This window comes from Eucyclogobius newberryi, unplaced genomic scaffold (genome assembly GCF_026437365.1).
Source record: "Eucyclogobius newberryi isolate DKJ021-1_F unplaced genomic scaffold, fEucNew1.0.hap1 SCAF_3, whole genome shotgun sequence".
Classification (NCBI taxonomy): Eukaryota; Metazoa; Chordata; class Actinopteri; order Gobiiformes; family Gobiidae; genus Eucyclogobius; species Eucyclogobius newberryi.
Window position 1 is genome coordinate 15,979,503 of NW_027315945.1, and position 25,262 is coordinate 16,004,764.

The 25,262-nt window shown below is 41.2% G+C and overlaps 4 protein-coding genes and 1 long non-coding RNA gene across 5 annotated transcripts; 2 read left to right on the plus strand and 3 right to left on the minus strand.

Moving 5' to 3' along the window:
- The first annotated feature begins 395 nt into the window (after positions 1-395).
- On the plus strand, positions 396-3,404 carry tlr21 (toll-like receptor 21). Its single transcript, XM_072460873.1, has 3 exons — positions 396-628; positions 735-768; positions 909-3,404. Exons 1-3 carry the CDS (start codon positions 405-407, stop codon positions 3,297-3,299), a joined length of 2,649 nt encoding a protein of 882 aa, XP_072316974.1. The 5' UTR covers positions 396-404; the 3' UTR covers positions 3,300-3,404.
- Positions 3,405-3,608: 204 nt separating this feature from the next.
- On the minus strand, positions 3,609-5,744 carry prr19 (proline rich 19). The gene is made up of 3 exons (XM_072461432.1): positions 4,501-5,744; positions 4,320-4,432; positions 3,609-4,235 (listed from the first exon to the last, which is right to left on the minus strand). Exons 1-3 carry the CDS (start codon positions 5,732-5,734, stop codon positions 3,663-3,665), a joined length of 1,920 nt encoding a protein of 639 aa, XP_072317533.1. The 5' UTR covers positions 5,735-5,744; the 3' UTR covers positions 3,609-3,662.
- Positions 5,745-6,437: 693 nt separating this feature from the next.
- pafah1b3 (platelet-activating factor acetylhydrolase, isoform Ib, gamma subunit) lies at positions 6,438-8,356 on the plus strand. Its single transcript, XM_072460223.1, has 5 exons — positions 6,438-6,864; positions 6,939-7,028; positions 7,118-7,234; positions 7,348-7,470; positions 7,804-8,356. Exons 1-5 carry the CDS (start codon positions 6,784-6,786, stop codon positions 8,062-8,064), a joined length of 672 nt encoding a protein of 223 aa, XP_072316324.1. The 5' UTR covers positions 6,438-6,783; the 3' UTR covers positions 8,065-8,356.
- A 2,207-nt stretch (positions 8,357-10,563) lies between these two features.
- LOC140374092 (cell adhesion molecule CEACAM5-like) lies at positions 10,564-25,065 on the minus strand. Its single transcript, XM_072460875.1, has 10 exons — positions 24,965-25,065; positions 24,441-24,761; positions 23,805-24,077; positions 23,461-23,727; positions 23,039-23,311; positions 22,643-22,960; positions 12,458-12,769; positions 11,153-11,434; positions 10,828-11,079; positions 10,564-10,754 (listed from the first exon to the last, which is right to left on the minus strand). The coding sequence occupies exons 1-10, from the start codon at positions 25,005-25,007 to the stop codon at positions 10,657-10,659; spliced, it is 2,439 nt and encodes an 812-aa protein (XP_072316976.1). The 5' UTR covers positions 25,008-25,065; the 3' UTR covers positions 10,564-10,656.
- LOC140373629 (uncharacterized) lies at positions 20,182-21,450 on the minus strand. Its single transcript, XR_011929038.1, has 3 exons — positions 21,066-21,450; positions 20,399-20,485; positions 20,182-20,314 (listed from the first exon to the last, which is right to left on the minus strand). It is a non-coding gene; the product is annotated as an uncharacterized lncRNA (long non-coding RNA).
- Positions 25,066-25,262: the final 197 nt, after the last annotated feature.

Sequence of the window (25,262 nt, forward strand, 5' to 3'; positions counted from 1 at the left end):
TATTTTTTTAGTCTTGTGACAGGTGTAGCAAACTTGAACGATACAGGCTACAGCCTATGGCCTATGTGTAAAATAACCTAACACAACTAGAGAAACGGGGAAAGATAAAAGAGATATGAAAGTGGACAATGAGGAAGTAAGACATTACAAAACTAACATAACTTGGTGAGAAGAGAAACAAAGCTTTACTGCACCTGGAAACTGTCAAAATATCTTTCTAAGGTAAGGCATTTGACCTATGAATATGCAGACTGTAGTCATTGTATACTTGAATTTACTTTAAAAACAATTAAATTATAATCAACGCTGTTCAAATGTATATTTTCCCATCAATAAAACCTAACTAGTACTTTTTCCTTTATATTTCAGCGTCATTCAATAGTGGAAATGCTTTAAAAAGTAACATGACCAGCCTAATTCGGCAGCTGCTGGTAGTTACGGCTGTGCTTCACGCTGTTCACCTTGTCACCAGCTACAGCTTTAACAACTGCATCAAATACTATGGAAATACATTCTCCTGCTGGCGACGGAAGGAGGGAAATGTAACTGCAGTTGTGGGTGACCTGCCGCCGTCTGCGATCAACCTGGCCATCTCATTTAAAAGAAACATTCAGGGTTCTCAGATGCTGTAGGTGAGAAACAGCAGAAGCAATTTGGGAAAAGTTATTTAGATGATTCTCCTCCAAATGCAGCGATTGTAATTTTAAAACAGTGAGAAATATTTGGTTTGGGAGGACTTTTATCTTGTTCTCAGCAAGTGACAGAAATGTGAGGTTGTCCAGGTCTTGAAATAAAAGGCGCTCTAAATGCGATATGTTATTTGTGCTCAAATTCAGAAGCTGAAGTTGATGCAGGTTTTGAAACGCAAATTCATCCAGTGTTGACAGTTCATTTTGATCCAGGCGTAGCTCCCTCAGGTGTGGCAAGTGAACAAAGCTCTTCTCTGGGATGTGCCTTATCGGATTAACACTTTGACCTCCCTCAGACACTCTGATGCCTCGTTGCCCTCATCACTGTCAGAACTGTCCTCTTTGGGATGCCACAATTCCTCCCTCAGCAATTTGAAGTATCTAGATTTGTCATTCAATCCGATCTCAACAGAGGCTTTTCAAGGAGTGGATATGTCTCATTTAAACAATTTCCGTTTGCAAGACACAAATGTCAACATAATTCATCTTTTAAATAATAGCGACATCAGGGCTAATTCTGTGGATTTTTCCAACACTGGTCTGAAAAATGACAGTCTACTTGAAGAGTTTTGTAAAATCCTAGGTAAAAGGGCAAAACATATTACAAATTTGAGGCTGAATAATAATTTAATAGGCCACATGTCATCGACCTCACTGCAGTACTGCCCTGAACACATTGAGCGGCTCGACTTATCCAGAAACAGACTGCATGAAACTAACTGCCTATTGTTTCTCAATCGCACCAAAGACATTCAAGTTTTTAAAGCTGAGCATAATCGTCTGAGTAAACTTGTCTCATGCAATGAAAACAAAGTTATATTTGAAAATCTCACAGACCTTAGCTACCGTTACAACCGCATTTTGACAGTCAGTGATAATGCTTTCAATAACACACCAAATTTGGTCAATCTTTCTCTAAACATCAACTCAATTGCGTGGTTCGGCAGGTGGGCTCTTACGGGTCTAAAAAAGCTTCAGCATCTACGGTTGGACCAAAATATAATGACGGACTTGTACCATGAGACTTTTCAAGACCAAATTAACCTGGAAATACTCAACTTAAATTCAAACCGCATTTCAGTCATTTTCTGCATGACATTCCACAGTTTAGGAAAGCTGAAAACACTGGACCTCGGGGGAAATAAAATCACTCCGATTAAAAAAAAAGGCTTTCATGGGCTCACAAGTTTGTTGACACTTATTTTAGACGACAACAATCTCATACAAATCGACACTTCTCTCTATTATGCATTTTCTGATAAACTCAAAGTGCTGAGCCTCAAGAGCAATACAATCAGATTTATGTCCGAAACAATCAATTCGCCATTTTTGAATCTCAGTCAGTTGAATGAGCTGAATTTAGACGCACAGCGGCCCTATGGACTCATTCTTTTACCACATTTCTTTCGGGGCCTCCACTCTTTGAAAAATCTGTCTCTCACGAACAATCACATCTCTAAGCTGGCTTCAGATGCTTTTGCTGAGCTGACCGAGCTACAATATTTAACACTTAACTATTGCTGTGTCGGTGTCCTTCAACTTCAGCCAGGAGTGTTCAAGAACCTAAAGAATTTGACCCGACTCGTAGTTGAAAACATGGGCCTTCAGAATTTCTCAAAAGACGTGTTTGGAGACCTCACAAAACTAGAATCCTTGCAGCTTAACCGCAATGTGATGCACAGTATAGATGTAGATATCTTAAAAGGTCTTCCACATCTGCATTACATGGACATACGCAGTGTTCCCCTGAGCTGCACCTGTGAGAACCTGCAGCTGCAAAACTGGACGGTGAACAACCCTGATGTCCAGGTGGTGTACATACATGACCATCCCTGTCAGGAAAGCACCAAACATAGATTCTACAATTTCGATACGAAGGTGTGCTATGTCGATTTTGGACTGTTTCTCTGTTTCACTACCGCAGCTGCTGTTTTTGTTTTCACACTGGTTCCCATTATTTACACGAAGCTCTACTGGACGTTTAAGTACAGCTACTTTGTGTTTCGTGCCTGGTTTGGCGAGCGGTGGCGCCGTCTGCGAGATAAGGAAGAAAACTGCGCATACGACGCGTTTATCTCGTACAATTCCTCTGATGAACAGTGGGTTATGGAGGAGTTGGTGCCTAATCTGGAGGGCAACGGGTCGTCTTTCAAACTCTGCCTCCACCACAGAGACTTTGAGGTTGGACGCAACATTGTGGACAACATCGTTTCAGCCGTTTACAGCAGCCGTAAAACCCTCTGTGTGGTGAGCAGGAACTTTCTCCGGAGCGAGTGGTGTTCGTTGGAGATTCAACTGGCCAGCTATCGCCTTTTCAACGAGCACCGCGACGTTCTGCTGCTGGTTTTTCTGGAGACCATTTCACAGCAGCAGATTTCCTCTTACCACCAAATGAGGAAGGTCATGCTCAAGAAGACCTATCTGCAGTGGCCCAGGTCCGACTGCACACACCCGGCACAGGCGCAAAAGCTGTTCTGGACGCAACTGCGGCGAGCCATGAAGGAGAGTGGCCAATGTGAAACTGACCAGTGCAAAAGTGGTGACAGTTTTTACCACAAGGAAGCACAACGGTCTGAAATGTCAGATGAAACACATTATTTGCAACCTTGATTTTATACACATTTATTGAAACGAATGAGAATGTAAATAATAAATAAAATTGTGATGGATTTCAGGAATACAGATACAGAAAATAATCTCGGGCTGACAATGCCTCTTTATAAAATTAACCAATAGCAGATAATATGCAATGTGTTTTCATAAAGTTATTATTGCTTTGTATAATTCTTGCCTAAAAACCCCTAAAACCATATCATAACACCTAAAATATGTACTTAAGCCATATTTTTTTGTCTTTTGTTTTATCATTTAAAACTTTGTAACTAATGTTGTGAAGAAAGCTTGATAAATTAAAAAAAAGCACAGTTTCTTGGCCAAAGCAGTTTTTTGCAGGTGTGCTTTTGAATTTGTAGCTCAGTACAGTCTCATGGGAGGAAAGGACCAGTGCTCAGGACTCAGAAAAGAGGAACTGGTCGATTGACCCTCCCTTTCGACTACGTGAGAGGGAGGGTAGTTTGCCAAGTCTACAGGTCTGAAAGCTGAGGGGAAGCTTACATGTCTGGACGGCTCATAAGACCTTTCACGATGAAAATAAGCACTTTCATCAGAGAAAGACTTTCCATATGAGTATTTGTGTTTTTCAAATGAGCTGTGCATCTGAGGACAATACAGAAGAGGGTCAACGCTGTAGTTAAGCGGACTCGTTCTTTGTCTTATGTTGGAGAAAGTCATATAATCTTTTGTTGATCCAGGCACGGCAAATTCTTTTCCTCCTGTGCTGATGAAAAGGTCATCGCCGTGACCAGAGACTCTAGGCCCACCTGAGCAGGACGGTGCAAAAGACGGAGCGAACAAATGCTCCCTCTCCTCTCTCAACACTGAATTTCTTAACTCAAAATCCTCGGAGAACAGTGGAGAGCCGATAGGACTGAAGGCGCCACTCAGAACAGCGGGATTCTCAGCCGGAGTCCCCAACCATTCTGTGTTCTTTACAGGAAACACAAAAGAGCAATTTATCAACTTGAACATAAGTTCTGCATATAACATAAGGGTCTCTGTATAATATCTTACCTGATCCAGTGGGTTGGACCAGTCAGTTGAGTTCCAGTCAAAGACTAATCTTCCTGTTTTTTCAAATGAGGATGTGGGAAAACCTTTGGCTTTAGATGCTGTCGGGAATTCACCTGAAAAACAATATCATTATTACAGTACATATTCAAACAAGTAACCACAATAACAACGTGCACACTACCTGTAGAAAAGGGCCATTCTTTTCTATCTGCAAATATTGGGCTATGACTCTGCTCTGCCACTTGTTCTTGGCCGTCATCGTTGTATAACTGTTGCTGGACTTTCAAAATGTTGCTCTTCATTTGAGCTCCGTGCCTCTGCCGCAGTTCTTTCACTAGCGCCTTTCTGCTCTTTGCCACCAGCTTTTTGTTTTCTTTCAACAGTGAAAAAGAAATGCTGCTACACAGACCGGTTGCTATTGCCTTCACAGACATGGCTACAGAATCAGCAACCAGGTTTTCTTGTCGTGCATTAAAGCTGCTTGAAGTTCCTGCCATGTGAGGACTAGAAGGCAGTGGAGGAGTGGAGTGTCCAACTTGGCTTGGCTTAGGGACTGAAGCAGGGTTTTTCGAAGTACGCTTTTTAATAGATGGCAAAGATCCTGGTAAAACACTCTTGTTGTTTTTATTAAAGCTACACAGAGTCTGGCGTGATTCACTGTTGTTTTCATACATGGCAGGTTGGGCCTCTTTAGTCCCAGTAACTACAACATCGGTGGAGTTATCACTTTTGTTCATTTCCGCCGAAGAAATTTGTGTTTTCCTTGACCTCTGCCCAGGTGTGAGCTCTGACCCCTGACTGTTGGACTCTGGTGTTTTCTTCTGTTGCCTTTTGGAATTATTCTCTGGAGCTTTCTTGTTAGATATTACAGCCTCGTCATTTGTAGAATCTAACAAGTATTCAGCTTCATTTACAGGTGGATTGGCAAATATTGAAGAGCTTTTTTCTTGCAGTTTTCCACTTCTGTCAAGTTTCCTCTGCTCACTCAGGAGACGTTCAATGTCAATAGACTTGACTTCGTGGTTAAAGAGGCCATGATGTCCTATGAGGCGGCTGTCTGTTATCACAACAGGCTCATGTGTAACAGGCGCAATATTTGGACGTGCGTCTAATGTATTATGACAACACTGGTGGATATACGAGACATCTTTGCTGGTTAGATGGTTGTAGTAATAGTGGCAAGATTTGGCTCTTGGGGCTTCTTTTCCTCCATTTCGTATTTGATTCCTCTCTTTGCGGCTTCGCAGCTTCTTCATTCTGTGCTGGCTCTCTGATTTACTGCACTTTGCATATTTGCAGACTGCACCCGCCTTGCCTGTGAGTACTGCATCTTTACAGTCTGATTTTATTTTTCTGTAAAAGGCTTTAGAGGCTTTGTCTTTAGCTGAAGAGGTTCTTCCACTCACATGGCTCATCTTGGACAGAATTCTGTTAAAAAATACATGGTGTATATATTATATATGATACTGTGTGTATTGAATAATCATATTAGTTAAATAAGTTAGCCGTTAATCGTTTCAATGTTATTATCAAAATAATATAATAAAAGCGTACTTTAAAAGAACATTATTAATACTCCGAATTGACTTTCAGATTCACAGTGTTTATCAAATAATCAAATTAAAATGTGTACGGGGAAAACCGTTAAAACACTGCGCACTAAAACACTTAACGCTAGCTTTAGCCGAAGTTTACTTTCGGGATTTGGCACTTTCCCAACAGGTATTTTGTTACTTTTTAAACAGAGAGAAGAGAGAGTTGCTACATCAGTCATTAAAGATGAATAACCTACCACAAATAAGAAAGAGTCCATTTAATATATCAAAAGTTTTACCACGTTTTACCAAGTTCGCGTTGGATTTTCTGGCATGAAGAGGTCTCGTTGCTCGGCAACCTCACGTCGCAGGTGTGCGCATGAGCAGCAGAACCAGACGAGTCCATTCCGACAGACAGGGGGCATTTGTGTATCTACAGATCTACGCTCACATTGCGCTGTTTTTTTGTCGGTGAATGTCATTAACATGATATGTAATCCAATGACTAGACATTATTTTATGTCATTTGATCAAATCATAATGAGTATTGGTTATTAGTCGCCTCGACAGGTAATTATGGTACAGTCAACATTGATCAAACGTGCACTTCCTGAATCTGGGTGATGTCGATCATTTCATTTTGGGTATGCTAAGTCCATTAATATACTTTCAACCGGCACTAAACGTGATTTATTACAGCTCTGCGTTTTCTTTTCATCCTTAAACAATATTGCACACAGTTAGTGTGGTGTTTACAGCCTCTGTTGTGTATTACTGGCATCAATAAAGAGAGCTAGCGTTAGCTGCCGAAGCTAACCCTCACTCCAAGCATCGTGTACGTTATTGATGCAATGTTTTAGTGAGTACTTCGGGTGCACGACCAAGAATACCAAAGCCACAGCTTTTACCAAATCTAGAAACACCAAGTCATGAGTGCAGAAGAAGCAAACCCCGCCGCCACACCCACCCCTTGTGGAGACATTCAGGGAGATGGACGCTGGATGTCCATGGTGTGTAAACTGCAGAAAACGACTTGTTCATTGTACTTCCCTAACTTTTCCCTAACTGCATTTCTTCATTGCAGCATGAACGTTTTGTGTCGGATGGCAAAGGAAAGGAGCCAGAAGTTGTTTTTATTGGAGACTCATTAGTTCAGTTGATGCATCAGTTTGGGGTAAATGCACTGTGTGTGTGTGCGTGTGTGCGTGTGCGTGTGCGTGTGCGCGTGCGCGTGCGTGTAAAAAAATATATATTTTTACACAGATCTGGCGACAGCTGTTTTCTCCTCTACATTCTCTTAATTTTGGCATTGGTGGTGATGCAACACAACATGTGCTGTGGAGACTGTCCAATGGTGAACTTGATAACATCAGCCCCAAGGTCTGCATTTATTTGCACAACTGATTCTTTGTGTTTGTGGAAACTAGTTATTTATACTGAAAAGAGTGTTTTTACCCAACAGTCATTGTTTTATTTGTGCATTTTTCTCCTAGGTTATCGTCCTGTGGGTAGGGACCAACAACCATGGTCACACTGCTGAACAAATCTGTGGCGGCATTATGGCCATAATCCAAGTCATCAAGAACAAGCTCCCACAAGCTCATACGCTTGTACTTGTATGTTATACTTTTGTTTATACACCCACATCCTTGTCTAAATCCTTATCTCCAGTAGCACTTGTATTTTAACAATGCAGAACATATTATAGTGTTTACTTTATCAATATGCCAAAAAGAGAATTGATGCATAACACTCACAAAATAGATTTCACCCAAAGATACTTCTCCTATCCTGCAAGGGTAAAGATTTTCCCAGATGAAGTAAATTAATGCATCCTTCAGTGCCGCTGTGGCAACCCTGTCAGGAGGCATTTCCAACTTTTGTTTTGTTGGTACAAAACATTTAAAGAAACTTTCCTTTTCAAATCTGTCTTTTTTTTGTGTTTTTAGGGTATTCTCCCTAGAGGTAAAATGCCAAACTCTCTGCGTGACAAAAATGCCAGTGTGAACAAGCTGGTGCAGGAGGCCTTATCTTCTCTTCCATACGCCTCTTTTTTTAATGTTGACCCCGGCTTTGTGCTCTCCAACGGCAGCATCTCCCACCAAGACATGTACGATTACCTTCACCTGACTCCCAAGGGCTACCAAGCTGTGTGCGAACCTCTGCACGAACATATCAAGTCTCTGCTGGAAAAACCTGCAGAGCAGTGAACAATTTTGAAGAAATAACTTTTTTGTTCTACGTACTTATACACTTGCCTATTTACCCTTGTCAATTCCACATTTTAAGCTAACAGATCCTTGTAAAGGTTAAAGATCGCTTAAGAACAAATTTGGTTTTCTTTTTCCCATTGTCTTTTCAGTATTATTTCTCTTTTTTTCACAAATGTCAATTTTGTTTTTTTCCTATGCTCTGCTGTACTTGTGGGAGTGATGATGAGTTGCCACAATGCTAAGATACAAAGCGATGTTTATTGTGATATAAACTTGTACATGCACTATATTACTGTATGTAAGATCATCTGACGTTACAGGACTTTCTTGGAAGGTTCATCACTCTTATCTTAAGATATCTTTATTGCGATCGATCTATATACATATATACATTGCCTATTCCTGAATATTACTTCCTATGTTGCATTAAATATAAACAAAGCAAAATGGTCTTGTTTATTGAGTTTATATATGCTCATATCAGGCGACGTAGAGTACTTTAATAAAGTTGACTGAACAATGTCCTTATAATTGATTGTTATAGGGTCATCACAAGGACACTTCAAGATGTCAGATTAACTTTGTTCTAGTTGACTTAAATCCGCCATGCTTTTTGAGATGTGTAAAAAGAAAGCGAACACTGGAATGAAACCCAATTTACTTATCTGTCCTTTCAATCGCCAAAATCCATTTGTCTTACGTTTCATGCAGGTTTACTGGCAAAGAAACTGCTTTTTACTCATTCACTGTCACCCACTGAAAAAGTTTTGGCTCAAATGTCTCAAAGCACTGGCAGGCAGTGAATAGACCCGGTTAAAATTACTGATATGGATACCGTCTTTTATAAAGAGGTATGAGGCACACCTTTCACACTTCACCACTGGGTCTGCACACAGGACTTGACAACACCATGGCATCCCACATGATATGGCTTCCACTTTTACTTTTAATATACTACATGGAGCAAGTTCAAGGTAACAGACTAAACACTTCTTTGATAATAATGTGATATTGTGGTAATATTTCTTAATTCATTGTTATATTTAAGGAAATCACAAGATGCATGGCACATCTTTGAAGCCCTGCCAACCTGGTAGGTTTATTTTAATCATATTTGTCTTTTAAGATATTTTATAGATATTGTGCATTATAGAATCTGGTATGGGAAGCCCAATGTCTGCGGATCTGAAGTTTCACAACAGACTTTGTAAATGCAAAGGTATGATTAAAATACATTAACAATTGACTTGATTTATGATTTTTAGTTGAACTTTTGTATTTTGTTTTGTAACCAGTAAATGGAAGATGGGAAGAAAAACACTTCTGTCTCTGCACCAAGTCTGTTCGACGCAACAAAATGGGCAAAAAATGTGAGGTCCAAAATGTAAACATAACATATTTTATAAATTGTAAAATACTCACTTGTGTTTTATCTTTGTGAAAGTGAGAAAACTGTGCCAAGGGACAAAGATGAAACACCTGAAGAACTGCCACTTTTTAAACAAGGCGAAGGAGCATGGCCCAATCGTTCCCTTCTAATTATCATAAGTGACCATCTATCCTTTTTTCTAAACCAAACATTTTTACATGCATACATTCTCTTAACTTCATATATCTTTAAACAACATTATAACCATGCTTTCCATTGTTTGTATTCACTAATAAAAAGCTAACGTTTATACAGAAGAGTGTTTTTGTGTGATTGTTTGAACTATACATGTACTTTTTATAACTAAAGACATTGAGCGAATGACTGTGAGACAACAATGCTAGAGGTCTAGATTGGATTATTGACTGTAAGTGATATTTACCCTCACTCAATACTTTCCACATTGTAAAAATCACGCCACATTTGACATTTTAAATCACCATCATATATTAGAATTGCCCTGATACTCTCAAACCCATAGTATTTAGTAAAATAAATAACATGTCTGACAAAAAGGAGACAAAAGTCACTGTTACTTTGTAGTTTCAGGTTTCTATTTAGATTATTTTAAGTTGAACAAACTTCTATTGTTATAACTTCCATTGTATTTATGTAACCCAATGTCCTATAGGCCTAAAGCTGATAAAATCTTACCGCGTCTCGGTGGGTTGTTATTCTATTGTTTCCCAACCTTCGCACACACCTTAACAAATATTGGCCATGAAGTGCATGTCAAAGCTTTTTTTTTCCAGGCGTAGAATTGTCTTGTGTGAAATTATGGGTATTGCTCATTTGATCATACAGGAATTTGTTGCAGACATTTTAGTTTTATTTTATTTTGAGAGGATAGATAGATAGATATAGATAGATAATAGATTGATATCCTATGCCTGCTGCAACAAAATACTAACAGTCCAGTCTCAATGTGATTTTATGATTATGTTTAAGCATATTTATATAATACAAAATCAAATACATTTTTATAATATTTTTTTGTGATAGAAAATTACCTACTTAATATAAATTTGGGATTTATTGTGCGTGGGTCACAGTAATAAACATTAAACTAAAATAATACAGATTGTATTTTCATGGTCACAATCCCCTGTTTAAATTTGACATAAAGTTAGTGATTAATTTTATCCATTTGATTGTATATTTTATATATTAGAAAATGTTAAAGAAGTCACTACAGCCCAAATCTTCAGACAGAGAAACCACAAAGCACGATCTGGTTGTCCTGATCCTGACTTGGCATCTATTGAGAAAAGAAAAAAAAATCTTTTAAGCATACAAACTTTCCCTTTATTGTAATTTCTTTCACTTCTCACCTTTTATTTCAAGGTATCCTGTGACATTGTGGCTCAGGTTTGTCTCATTGTTGAAAGCGAAACAAGAATAGGAGCCACTCTGGCCTTCAGTGACATGATACAACTCCAGCTCTGAGCCGGTGGTGTTCAAAAGCTGTTCTTTGAAAACCCACTGCATTTGAGCTGGAGGATGGGACTCAACAGAACACACTGCAGTCACATTGGATCCGACAGTGTGGGATCCAAGAGTCAGGTTCATATTGTCAGGCCCATCTAGATGAAATAAATCAATAAGAACCATAGATTAAATGAATGGGATTCTAATGTATTACAATGTTGTACTCACAGTATATGGTGAAGTTGACTGGATTACTGGTTGCATTACTGACAGGGTTGAAGGCCGAGCATGTGAAGGGTCCCCGGTCATAGCGGTTGACTTTGACTATAGTGAGAGTGGAGTTTCCTTCAGTGAGGCGGACTCTGTCACTGGCTGTGACTTCAGAGCTGCTGTTGAACCAGGCGAGGGAAACAGAGGACCCCGAGGAGATGGAACACAAGGCCACAGCAGCACTCGTGTGTTCAATCAGAGCAGAATCACTGGCACTCAATGTAACGTTTGAAATAGGTTCTGTGGGGGACAGAAATATGAAGGAGTGTATCAGTTAATAACGTTTACATTTTACACCAGAAATAAGATGTGGACCTATACAATGAGTTTCTAATAGTCTTTAATTGAGATCATTATACCATTCGCCTCCATTGGTTCTTCCATTAGTGTTCAGGACCCCAATTGTCTGATGAACTAAAAATCTGTTCTAAAATCATCTGTGGCCCAATTAGAGCTCTCCCCAATCTGTGTGATGAACAAAGTATGATATCTGCTCAGAGGATTCTGAGGGACAGCTCTCACCCTTCCTTTAGTGACTTTGACGCAGTCAGACTCTGTTGGCCAGTCTGCAGCACCCAGAGAAGGGCTGTACAGCTGCTTTACACAAAGTAGCAGTTTGTCAGAGTTTGTCAGTTCAAAGGCCCATTTCAGTATGTTTATCAATTTGCATTTAAATATGAGCTTTTAACAGAAACCTATTAATAAAACATAAATCGCAAATCTAATCGTAATTATAATTGTGTTCAGAAAAATACATCCGTGTGACCGTGGGTTCTCTCCAGGTTCTCTGGCTTCCTCACACCGTCTAAAGATATGCATGTGTTCGGTATATTGGCAACTGTGAATGAATGAATTAAGTGAATGGTTCTCTGTGTGTCTCTGTCTCTGTCCCAGACTCAATACGCAGATTAAGAATGACTCTTGGATTATTGAGTCAAAACGTCCAAATGACTATAACTGAATATTTTTCAACAATGGAACACTCCTGGACGAATGAGGGATTACACCGACAAGTTTCCATGACTCTGTGTTAAACCCTGTCTAGGGTGCACGCCTAAAGGCCAAAGTCACCCGCGACCCCTAACGGCAACACGTGGTAGAAAATGAATGAAAGACATTTTTAGTCTTACACTGCCACCTACAGCACTACTTCCAAACAGGCACACATTTGTAAAGTAATAAGGCCTTGTTAATAACTTACAGTATATGTTAATAAATATCTAACATGCTTAGTTTATCTAACGTTGATAGATGAACTATTACCAAGTACAATGAGGCTGACAGATGCGGTGAGTTCCGGGTCAGTGCTCTTCATGGTGTACACCCCAGAATCATTCACACTCAGAGAGCTTAAAGTCAGAGCTCTGTTGGCATCTATGGACGCCCGGCCCAAGTGGTTGGGGTAGACAGCCACCTGGTCCTGGTCGCCTAATCTGGTCCAGGTGAGTATGAGGGCTTCTCCCACTGCCCAGCTGCCACTGTTCAGGGAGGCAGGAGGGGACAGGGACAGGGTGACACTTTGACCCACCGTCACTGGGTTAACTGAGGGTTTGACCTCTACAGCACCACAGGCCTCTGGGGAGAGAAGAACAACAAGGAACTGATGTGGGATCAGAATAAAATGCATTTGCCAGTTTAGGGTTGTTGTTGTTTTTACAAGTTGTAAATATAGCAAAGACTAGGGAGTACTTTTTTACACTTATACTGTCTATACGTATACTGGTAATGCTATGAAATTGGCCTTCCTTTCATATGAATATTGTATAGTGTAATAACACATTCTAATTGTCAAACTCTGTATTGTCCATGAGAAGAAATTCACTGTGCCATCACCAATTGTGTTAAATAATTTGCAATTCTATTTTTTGCTTAATTTGTGTATGAAAAACATAGGTACAGAATATACATGTAAAAAATGTATGCAATTAAATGGGCGGATGTACCACAGAAACAGCCGAAGCTAATTAACGTTACAATTCAAATGATCTCAGATTTGTTCTAGACACTTCCATCCAACACAGTAGCAGAGCCTACCTTGATGTGACAGCAGCAGGGCCACAGTGGCAAACATCAGTCTCTCCATCTCCATTGTGTTTTCACTCTGAAAGTGCCACTAACCCCTTCCTCACTATTATACATGACCCCCACCCATAAACCCACACTGACACTGCACCCACCTTCTTATCTGCACCTGTTCACAGTTGTTTAGTCGTCATTCATTCAGCATCACAAAGAAATCTTTACAAAGTCAGTTTACTGAGCTGGGTGAAGTTCTGTAGATGGCCAAACACAATATGACAAATTATGACAGAAGGTATGTTATTGAAACTGCTGTTGGGTCGACGTCACTAAGGTTTTTGAAACGTTGAATTGGTTCAGATTTTAAATGAAAACGTTGGAGTATTAATTAACACAAAAATAAACCAAAATATGGAAATCCAATGAAAATCCAATGAAACAGAATTTGTTTCTAGAGCAGGAAGTGTTAATATCTTAAATTTGCCTCAGCGTCAGAATTGGTCAATGGTTTAATATGAAAATAACTTTTAAAACTATAACTATTAACATTACATATTTACAGTGACATTGTTTAACTGGTTTCTTTTTTGTGTGATTTCTAACGCTTTTGATTATACTGTCATAATTAAAATTATGAAAATTAAAAAAATATTAGCATTAGATCATGAAAATAAATACATGTAAAAACAAAAAAAAGTTTTTGGTTTGTTTTGAAAAAATACAAAATAAAGAAAGTAATGAAATAATAAGCCACTGTAAATATATAATTGCCTCTCCTTGAACCGACACCTTAACGTGGTGGAGGGGTTTGAGCGCCCAAATGATCCCGGGAGCTATGTTGTCGGGGGCTTCAAGCCCCTGGTAGGGTCTCCCAAGGCAAACAGGTCCTAGATGACGGGTCAGACAAAGATCGGTTCAGAAGTCTCTTATGATGACAACAAAAACAAGGCCGTTTACGTCGCCCGGATCGGCGTCACCGGGGCCCCATCCTGGAGCCAGGCCTGGGATGGGTGCTCGATGGCGAGCGCCTGGTGGCCGAGTCTTACCCCACGGGGCCCGGCCGGGCACAGCCCGAAGGAGCGACGTGGGGACGCCCTCCCGTGGGCCCACCACCCGCAGGAGGATCCATAAGGGGCCGGTGCAGAGAGATCTGGGCGGCAGTCGACGGCAGGGGCCTCGGCGACCAGATCTCCAGACACAGAAACTAACTCTGGGGACATGGAATGTCACCTCGCTGGGGGGGAAAGAGCCTGAGTTTGTGCGGGAGGTTGAGTGATACCGACTAGATATAGTCAGCCTCACCTGCACGCAGTTTGGGCTCTGGAACCCATCTCCTCGAGGGGGGCTGGACGCTCCACTTCTCTGGTGTTGCCCGCGGGGAGAGGCGGGCTGGTGTGGGCTTGCTTATAGTCCCTCAGCTCAGCCGCCACGTGTTGGAGTTTACCCCAGTGAACGAGAGGGTCGCGTCCCTCCGCCTTCGGGTGGGGGACAGGTCTCTCACTGTTGTGGCGGCCTACGGGCCGAACAGCAGTGCAGAGTACCCGGCCTTCTTGGAGTCCTTGGGAGGAGTACTGGACAGTGCACCGACCGGGGACTCCGTTGTTCTACTGGGGGACTTCAACGCCCACGTGGGCAATGACAGTGACACCTGGAGCGGGGTGATCGGGAAGAACGGCTTCCCCGATCTCACCCGAGCGGTGTTCAGTTATTGGACTTCTGTGCTAGCCACGGATTGTCCATAACGAACACCATGTTCAAGCACAAGGGTGTTCATCGGTGCACATGGCACCAGGACACCCTAGGCCGGAGGTCAATGATCGACTTTGTTGTTGTGTCATCTGACCTCCGGCCGCGTGTCTTGGACACTCGGGTGAAGAGAGGGGCAGAGTTGTCAACCGATCACCACCTGGTGGTGAGTTGGATCCGCTGGCGGAGGAGGAAGCCGGACAGACTTGGCAGACCCAAGCGCATTGTGAGGGTCTGTTGGGAACGTGTAGTGGAGCCCTCTGTCAGTAGGGTGTTCAACTCGCACCTCCGGGAGAGCTTCTCCCATGTCCCGGGGGAGGTTGGGGACATTGAGTCCGAGTGGACCATGTTCTCCACCTCCATTGTTGATGCGGCTGCTCGGAGCTGTGGTCGCAAGGTCTCCGGTGCCTGTCGTGGCGGCAACCCCCGAACCCGGTGGTGGACACCGGAAGTAAGGGATGCCGTCAGACTGAAGAAGGAGGCCTATCAGGCCACTCTGGCTTGTGGGTCTCCGGAGGTCATCGACAGGTATCGGCAGGCCAAGCGAGCCGCGGCTCGTGCTGTTGCAGAGGCAAAAACCCGGGACAGGGAGGAGTTCGGGGAGGCCATGGAGGAGGACTATCGGTCGGCACCAAAGAAATTCTGGCAAACCGTCCGGCGCCTCTGGAGGGGGAAGCAGTGCCTCACCAACGCCGTTTACGGTGCGGGTGGAGGCCTGCTGACCTCGACTGGGGATGTCGTCGGACGGTGGAAGGAATACTTTGAGGACCTCCTTAATCCCTCAGTCACGTCTTCCGTAGAGGAAGTAGAGACCGGGCACTCGGAGGCTGGCTCATCCATCACCCAAGCTGAAGTCACTGAGGTTGTTCGCAAACTCCTCGGTGGCAGGGCTCCGGGGGTGGATGAGATCCGCCCTGAGTACCTAAAGTATCTGGATGTTGTAGGACTGTCTTGGTTGACACGTCTCTGCAACATCGCGTGGCGGTCGGGGACCGTGCCTCTGGACTGGCAGACCGGGGTGGTGGTCCCTCTGTTCAAGAAGGGGGACCGGAGGGTGTGTTCCAACTACAGAGGGATCACACTCCTCAGCCTCCCGGGTAATTCCAAGGTACTGGAGAGGAGAATCCGACCGATAGTCGAACCTCGGGTTCAGGAGGAGCAGAGTGGTTTTCGTCCCGGTCGTGGAACACTGGACCAGCTCTATACCCTCCATTGGGTGCTTGAGGGTTCATGGGAGTTTGCCCAACCAGTCCACATGTGCTTTGTGGATCTGGAGAAGGCTTTCGACCATGTCCCTCGGGGTGTCCTTTGGGGGGTGCTCCGGGAGTACGGGGTCCGGGGCCCTTTGCTCAGGGCTGTCCGGTCCCTGTATGACCGGAGCAGGAGCTGTGTTCGCATTGCCGGCAGTAAGTCAGACCTGTTCACAGTGAATGTTGGACTCCGCCAGGGCTGCCCTTTGTCACCGGTTCTGTTCATAATTTTTATGGACAGAATTTCTAGGCGCAGTCAGGGGTCAGAGGGTGTCCGGTTTGGGGATCACAGGATTCCATCTCTGCTGTTTGCAGACGATGTTGTCCTGATGGCTCCATCAAACTCAGACCTGCAACATGCACTGGGACGGTTTGCAGCCGAGTGTGAAGCGGCTGGGATGAGAATCAGCACCTCCAAATCTGAGCCCATGGTTCTCGTCCGGAAAAAGGTGGCTTGCCCTCTTCAGGTGGGTGGGGTGTCCTTGCCCCAAGTGGAGGAGTTCTAGTATCTCGGGGTCTTGTTCACAAGTGAGGGAAGGATGGAGCGTGAGATCGACAGGCGGATCGGTGCAGCGGCTGCAGTGATGCAGTCGCTGCATCGGACCGTTGTGGTAAAGAGGGAGCTGAGCCGAAAAGCAAAGCTCTCGATTTACCGGTCGGTCTACGTTCCTACCCTCACCTATGGTCATGAGCTTTGGGTAGTGACCGAAAGAACAAGATCGCAGATACAAGCGGTCGAAATGAGTTTCCTCCGCCGTGTGGCTGGGCGCTCCCTTAGAGATAAGGTGAGGAGCTCGGCCACACGGGGGGAGCTCGGAGTAGAGCCGCTGCTCCTCCACGTCGAGAGGAGCCAGCTGAGGTGGCTCGGGCATCTGTTCCGGATGCCTCCTGGGCGCCTCCCTCGGGAGGTGTTTCAGGCATGTCCCACCGGGAAGAGGCCCCGGGGAAGACCCAGGACACGCTGGAGAGACTATGTCTCTCGGCTGGCCTGGGAACGCCTCGGGATCCCCCCGGAGGAGTTGGAGGAAGTGTCTGTGGAGAAGGAAGTCTGGGAGTCCCTGCTTAGACTGCTGCCCCCGCGACCTGGCCCCGGATAAGCGGCAGAAAATGGATGGATGGATGGAAATATATAATTGATAATTGTAGGTTTTACATTATTTTCTATGTTGGGCCAATGACTAGCCACAATTTAGATATTGACAAATATACTTATATACAGTATATACTTCCTGCTCAGAAACAAAATATAATCCCATTAATATTTGACACTGTAGTGGTTGTTTCACTCCCTCATCATTGCTCCTCACATAAAATCATAAAATCTTACCTAAGCGTCCAAAGTTCACTCATGAGCCAACAATCACAGCCATGAATGAGACACTTACAAAAAATGTATCAGCTAAGAGTGTAGCAGACGGGGTATATGTTTTACCGCATCATCTGAAGAGAAGAGGTCAGGTTTATGACAGAACAAAAACAAAACATTAAAATATTGCTTAATTCATATTAAGATTAAAGAAGTTGCCACAGCAAATAGGGTCAGAAAATGGACAGATGTCATTTTGGATGTGACTTACTTTCCCCTTTTTGTGTGTTTGTTTTTTCATACCAGCTCTTGAAATAGTTTAATCAAAGCACTAGAAAAAAATGGTCTATCAGATACTACGGGCAGCTGGCTAATGTTAAAGGCACAGTTTCATCCCAATTTTCTATAGGCCACCTGTTTGTAAAGGGGGTCAGTTAAAATTAAATTTGCGCTATTATATATTGAGTTCAAGGGTCTTGTCACTAATAATTATTAGTTTCAACATTTGTCAATGTTACAAACCTATTGCTATGGCTATTTCTTATAAGAAACAATGTTCTCATCTTGAAGGGAAATCTGCCTCTTTTCAACATCTGTGATATGACTTCATCATATTCTAGAATCCAGTCCATGTAGAAGCAGCAGAACACTGACCTCTTCTGGTGGGTCTGAGTCATTACTAGTTCATAATAGTGCCAGGATAGATGGCTGCAGAATGTGGCTCATGATTCACTTCCATTAGGCTCTCTCACTGTGAGCGTGGCTGCATAAAATACTCTATACTAAATACTTTGACTAAAATAGTTTCCCATAATTTGTTTTTTTAAAAGAAAAGAAGAGTGAATATTTAAGTTTTTTATTGTGAGAACTTTATTGTCTGGACTAAGGTTCACCTACAGGACACAGAGTTTATCTCTTATGAAAAGTGGAAAGGCAATAGACTATTGATAGGATTGTATTTCTGATAATAAAAGTATAGTTACTGCTGCTCTCCATAATTTTAACAATCTGTAACTTTGTAGATCAGTTCAGATGTACACCTTAATGATCAGAGGACAGTTGCCCAATTTGCTGTCAGTGAACAAGTTCACAAACTACAAATTTGCTTCGATAAAAGTCAAAGTGGCTGAACTTTTATCCCTTAACATTTAAACAGCCAATTAAATAGTTTTGATTGTAACTCACTCAGTCATCTGATGTGTTCAGGGAAGTCAACAACCCACACAGAGAGGAAGAGCTGTTCTCTATAAGCCATGGTGTGAACACATAGAATTGTGCTGATTGTTGGACATCTTAGAAATGTAGTTAGTAGATAACTTTGATAAGTAAGTCAAAAGCACTGAATTAAAGTAGTGCTATAACTGTAATCTCAACTTTTATTATTTGCAGGAAGTTGATCGGTTGGCCTATTTTATATTCCCGCTTATCTCGTCTGATCCCTGTCACCTCAGTTTATATTCACACAATACAATCATAGCTCCAATAAATACTGTACATGAAGAGCATTCTTGTCACCATCTGATGATGTGCACACGGAGAATGAAACTAGAGATTTCACATTTGCCCATTATGCTTCCCACGCATGAACTTTTTATTAATTTATTGAACTTTTTCCACCATCTTATAAAAGTGAACTCTCAAGTTGCTTGATGTGCTGTACATAAAAATAAAGCTGTAACCCACATATTTTCAGTCTAATCAATCATTCTGGGAAGCATCAGTGTCAGTTTGTTCTCCAAACCCACAAGTAAAAAAATACCCTAAAATAAAATAAATTAATAGGAATTTTAGATGGAGTTCACCTGGACATTTTTGCTTTATTAAGAGTCCCAAAAACAGATGTTCAGCTTTTAAAAGAGGATTGTCAAAAAACAACAGACGCTCATTTTAGTGTCAATCAGACTCTACCTCCAAACACCATCTTTACTCTTTGATACATTTGACAAAGAAAATCTAGACGGGATTTAAATTGAATTTCCTCTGAGCAGAGCTTGTTTATAATTATGATTAGAGTAAAACAGACCTCAAAGTCCAAAACTACAGTCTCAGCTTAACGAAGGCTCAGCCAATTGTTTATTAAATGGGGCTAGTTTCTTCAGGCCCCTAAGCAAGTAAAAAAATAAAATAAAAATAAAAAAAACATTCCAAAATATATTTTTTCTCTGCAAAATAATTATTTTATTGAATCAAATTTTTAAACTAATTACAAAACATTCATAATGCTGTATCTGTACTTGAAAATAAATGATGTGCTCTTTCCTGAGATAAATAAACTGCTTCAAAAAAATACAACAAAATATTATATCTTTCAACCATTTTAAAATTCTACCTGAGACGTGTTAAATTATATATTAGAATATAAACACACTATTTATCAGCTGAATGACGTGGAGAGCTGCAGAAACAAAATACACAAGCACCAATTCTAAGGAGTAATCAAATTCTATAAAATATCTCTGAACAGAGTAAAATAAACTGACTATAATTTGCATCATGTTGTGGCTAAATATGAATATATATTTACATACAAGGCGAGCGTTTATAGTGCATGAGGAACTGAAAGCCACTTCTGGTCAGATCATCAATTATTAACCATCTTCAAACTAAAGTCCAGTTTCTGCTGTTGGAGGAACATCACTCTGTCCGCTGAAAAACGACAAGCGATGTGTGTCATTTCCGGCGAATATCAGCGTATTCAGTTCCTGTCGTCGGGGGCGGAGGAGGGGGTCTTCTCCCTTTTGTCACGTGGTCATTGTAGGTCGGCAGCCTGGATCCAGGTTGCTTGTTGCCTTGATTCACCTCTGCGTATGGTGTCTGATTCTGGGAAGCTAGATTCACTGCACCAGCTCCCTTCCTGACAAACGTGACATCAGCATAATTCACCTCTGCGTCTTCTGTCTGATTCTGGCAAGGTAGCTGCACCACACCAGCTCCCTTCTTGACAAACGTGACATCAGCATAATTCACCTCCTAGAAAAAAAGCACAGAAACAACCATCATGTCAGCAGCTATCATAAAATACTACAGCAAATTTTATAATCAACACTTTATGCGCAGCAACTATGAAGAGAGACAGAGAAGACAAAATGGGACAAAGAGAGCAAAAGTGTTGACTTTGAAGAACAATTGTGTACATTTTACACACAAGCTCATTTGCAGCTCCGGGGTTTGTTCATCTGAATATCATACTTCCTGGTTCAAAGTCTAAAACATGTAATAAACTAAGGACTGAGTTTGATACAGATTTTACTGCACAAGCCAGGATTGGCATTCTCATTATAAAATCTAAATTATAATAGCAAAGTAGACATTTATAAACTCACAATCCAAAAATCTTGCTTTAAAAAGGAAACTACATTTTCTATAAACCTTTGTCAAACCAAATTCAAATTAGACTACTCTGAAACTATTCATAATTGCTCATTTTATTTACTGTACTGTATTTACTCCATTTACTCCATTTCCATTCAGTGAAATTAATATTATTGTCTGTATATATCACAATACTACACTGTACTCGTTAGTACTAGAAAACATTTTTATATTTTACCTGATTTTGTGCATACGCAGAGTTGTCCCGACCTCCACCATCTTTAAAGTAATAACAAAATAAATAGGTGATGTAGTGATCTGTAACTGTAGTTAAACATCTGTATTTGCTCTTACCTCCTTGAGTGTTTCTCTGTTTCTCAAGTTTTCTATTTTAGGGAGAGAATAATCATGAAGTCACTCAGTTATATGCATCGTGTAATAACTGGATAAGTTTGACTGAACGATCTGAATGGATTCAACACAACACAGAATTACACATGAAGATTTTCACCCACTTTTTCCTGAGAAAGTAGATCCCTCCGCCAAACACGACTAGAGCGAGCACAATACATCCACATACTATTCCAACGATGCATCCAGTGTCACAGCCACTGTCAGGGGGGATTGTGATGGTGACTGAAGAGAACAAAACAACTTTAACAAACTGATTCACTGCTTCAAAGTGCATATGTAGATGTGTAGTTTTTTTCAACTGCTTTAACACACTTCTCATTCAAAACTGACATTTGCAAAAACAGCCCACATAGAAACCCAAACAGGGTTTCATTTTTCACAACCAGATTTGATCTACACAATCTAAAACTAATCTATATCTGAACATTACTGTAAGACGGAAGACATGTCAGAATAGCAAATACGTCAAAACAACTTTCACTAAAATAATAGTTTGGGAAAATCGGGTACTAGATAATATACAGTATGTAAGCTGTCACTGCTCGTCTCTATATATTATTCCATACTGTCTATTTTTTATCTATTAAAGCATCTATTTTTATCTAGGAGTTTCTATATTGAAGGCGACAGAGTTAGATCCAAAGTGTCCAACGCTGAATTCAATGATTCTGTACAAGTGTTAAATAAATCTTAAATAAGAAGGATGACTCACTGAACTAGAGACAGGCAGGTTTTACTTCCACAAGGTCAAACACGACGGTTCACAAATGTCTGAAGTCGTGTACACATGTACATGTTTCCCCACTGTCTCCTTCAGCCGTCCCACACTTGTCACTTTCCATATGAGATTAGCCCAGGAATATGCACTGGTACAGAATGCAGCGTGTGCTCAAACAGGCTATTTTCTTTTATTTTGAAGGATGTTTTTGCCCATAGGTTTTATTTGACAGGATAGTTCAGCCTGACATGGGGATGAGACTGGGGAATGACATGCAGTGAATTGCAGTCAAATTTCAACACACAACACTATTTTCTACGTAAAACAAACAAGAACAATGAGAGCAAGTGTGCTGAGAACTGAACTGTAAAACTGATTGTGCTGAATCATTTCACCACCAAGTCGGGTCGAAAAAGAGATCAAAAATCAATAGCAGAAAGTACTGTTATTTTCCTAAACCGTTTTATAAAGATGTTGACTTTTATTTAAACTGGTAGAAGACCGCAAAGAAACATAAAACACAAACACAAAAGATTACAGTCTTTCGGCTTTAAAAAAAAGAGCAATTTATAGATCTTTGTGATATCAAAATACGTATCGAAGATAAAGTTTGAAATCTTGTTTGAATTGTGTCAACACGACCACCAAGTAATTGTTCAGATATAATTTTGGTAGAACTGAACCAGGTTTCATAAGATGTGCTAAAATGAAGAAAGATTTTTTAATGTGATTAAAGAAGAAGTCAATACCTGTCACAAGCACTGTATGTGAAGCCTGGACTGTTTTCTTTGTGATTTCATTTGTTGCTTTACAGATGTATTGTCCACTGTCTGAAGATGCAGCAGACTCTTTAGTATATTCAGATGATTGCGCGAGGATCGTCCCATTCTTAATCCAGGTGTAGTTAGCAGTTGGTACAGAGTCACAAAAGCAGCTTAATTTGAATGTTTTGTCCTCTTGAATCTCTTTTGGACCTGAAATTTGAACATTTTCTGGTCCATCTGAAAAACATAATGAACAGTAAAAGTAAATGTTTGACGTAGATGATGAAACATGAAGCGTTTAGCACTGACACTTACAGTTCACATGCAGAGAGTAAGACACTGTCTCACTGTTGATGGAGTTACTAATTTCACAGACGTAAGTCCCACTGTCTGTTCTGTTCAGGACTTTAAAAGACAACACTCGCTTTTGTTCATAAAATACAATATTTTCAGAAGGTTTTAGCTCCTGTCCATTTATCAACCACTTTCTGATGGAGATGGAGCCAGAGGCATCACAGCTTATATTCACTGAGGAGCCTTCCATCGGCTCATTGGACGATGACTCCACAGAAATATTCATTATTCTCTCTGTGGAAGAAAAACTAAATATCACAAAGATTTCCTCACTGAAGATGTTAGATTAGTTACAGTAAATATTGCAAACTTAATGACATAAAGGCAAATTATGAAGATAAGTTCAACAGACAAATCTTATGGATAAAAGACACTGCTCTTACTCAACACAGAGATGAGTCCAGGCTCAGAAGTTGTGTATCTGAGAGTTTTGTTGTTGAAAGCCTGACAGCTGTAGTTTCCACTCTGGTTCATCTGGATCTTCACCAGTTCTAACTGTGCTCCAGTAAAAGACAACAGCTCTCCATTAAAAAGCCATTGAAAGTGAGCTGCAGGTCTGGAGTCAGCTGAGCAGGACAGAAGGACGTCTGAGCCTTCCTCATAGTCATCGATTTGTGGAGACGTCTCCAAAATGACATCGTCAGGTCCGTCTGAAGGAAGAAAACATTGAATCAAGTGAAATGTGGAGAGTCGTGAATGTGATTAACAGTAGACATCATTCACTCACAGCTGATGGAGAGTTCTGCAGTTTCACTGCTGCTGTTACTGACAGGATTAGACACTTGACATCTGAATGGTCCCTGGTCAGAGCGCCTCACAGTGGATATAGTGAGATTTCCATCAGTGAGACTCACTCTGTCACTGGCTGTGACTTCATCACTGCCATTTAACCAGAGGAAAGACAGAGAGGAGCCAGAGGCAGAGCACGAGAGAGTCACAGAACTGATGAACTCCACCAAGTCTGAGCTGCTGACTGTGACTCTCACATTAGACACTCGCTCTGTGGGAGGAGAGACAGTCATTTAATAAACATACAAAAAGAGAATGAATGCCATGGCGATCATATAAGCCTGTGCCAGCCCACTTTCACCTTGAGCAGTGACTCTCAACCTACAGGGCTCAGCATCTAAATTAGGGCCTCAGTGAGGTGGATTTGGGATTGAGGATTTTATAAAGATTACTGTTCTATAATGTTTGTATTCATCATAAAACAATCAAGAACCTGAATATGGTGTAAGAATAATATTAAAATACAGATCAACTTTAATAAAAAATCTATTTTAATCCAAATACATGTTTATGTTACATATATGGTGCTTAAATGAGAGTCATTAATTAATTTACATAATAATACAAACATTACCATAAATGTTCAGTGTAGTGATCCCAGTTATTGCTGCACCATCTGCTGGTATAATGTTAACTCTGTACTCTCCAGTGTCAGTAAGAGCCACGTTCCTGAGCTCCAGAGATCCAGTAGAGATGAACAGAGTGATCCTGTCTCCAAACTCTGGAGAAGTGTAGTTACCTCCAGCACTTGAAGTGATTATACTTTTAGTGCCAAATGACCAGGTTATTGCTGTAAAAGGTGTTTGTGTTGGAGGCAGTGATATGGTGAACATGACTGTGTCTCCTTCAGCTGCTTCCACAGAATCAGGCAACACACCAGCTCCTGACACTAAACCTGGAATAATAATTAAACACAAAAACATTCAGACATAATACATAATATTCATAAACTCAAGGTTAAAATTGTATTCTCTTCAACATATTAAGATAAACTGCCTTTTGTCATATAATTCTTTGTTTTGTCTTTTAATATACCTGTAGTATTTCACCAACACTTAATCACAACATTTAACCAAAGTAAAATATACTTTTTCCTACCTGTAAAGGCAACAGCAACAACACAGAATGTGAGGAATCCCATTTTTGTTCTCAGGAAAAGAGCAGAATGCAGCCTGAACTCATAAACTCTGTGAGAAGTAAATGAGACAGAGGGAGTGTCTAAATGTAATATCACTCTGCAGTAGTCTGGACTCACAGCAGAGGAGCGCCCCCTAATGTAGCACATGATTACTGCATAATTTATTCTTCAACCACGTCAAGAATTTTAACATGTATATTTAATAATTTTGTAGATTCGAGGGATGTGAGAACATAATTAGGCAGAAACATCTCAATC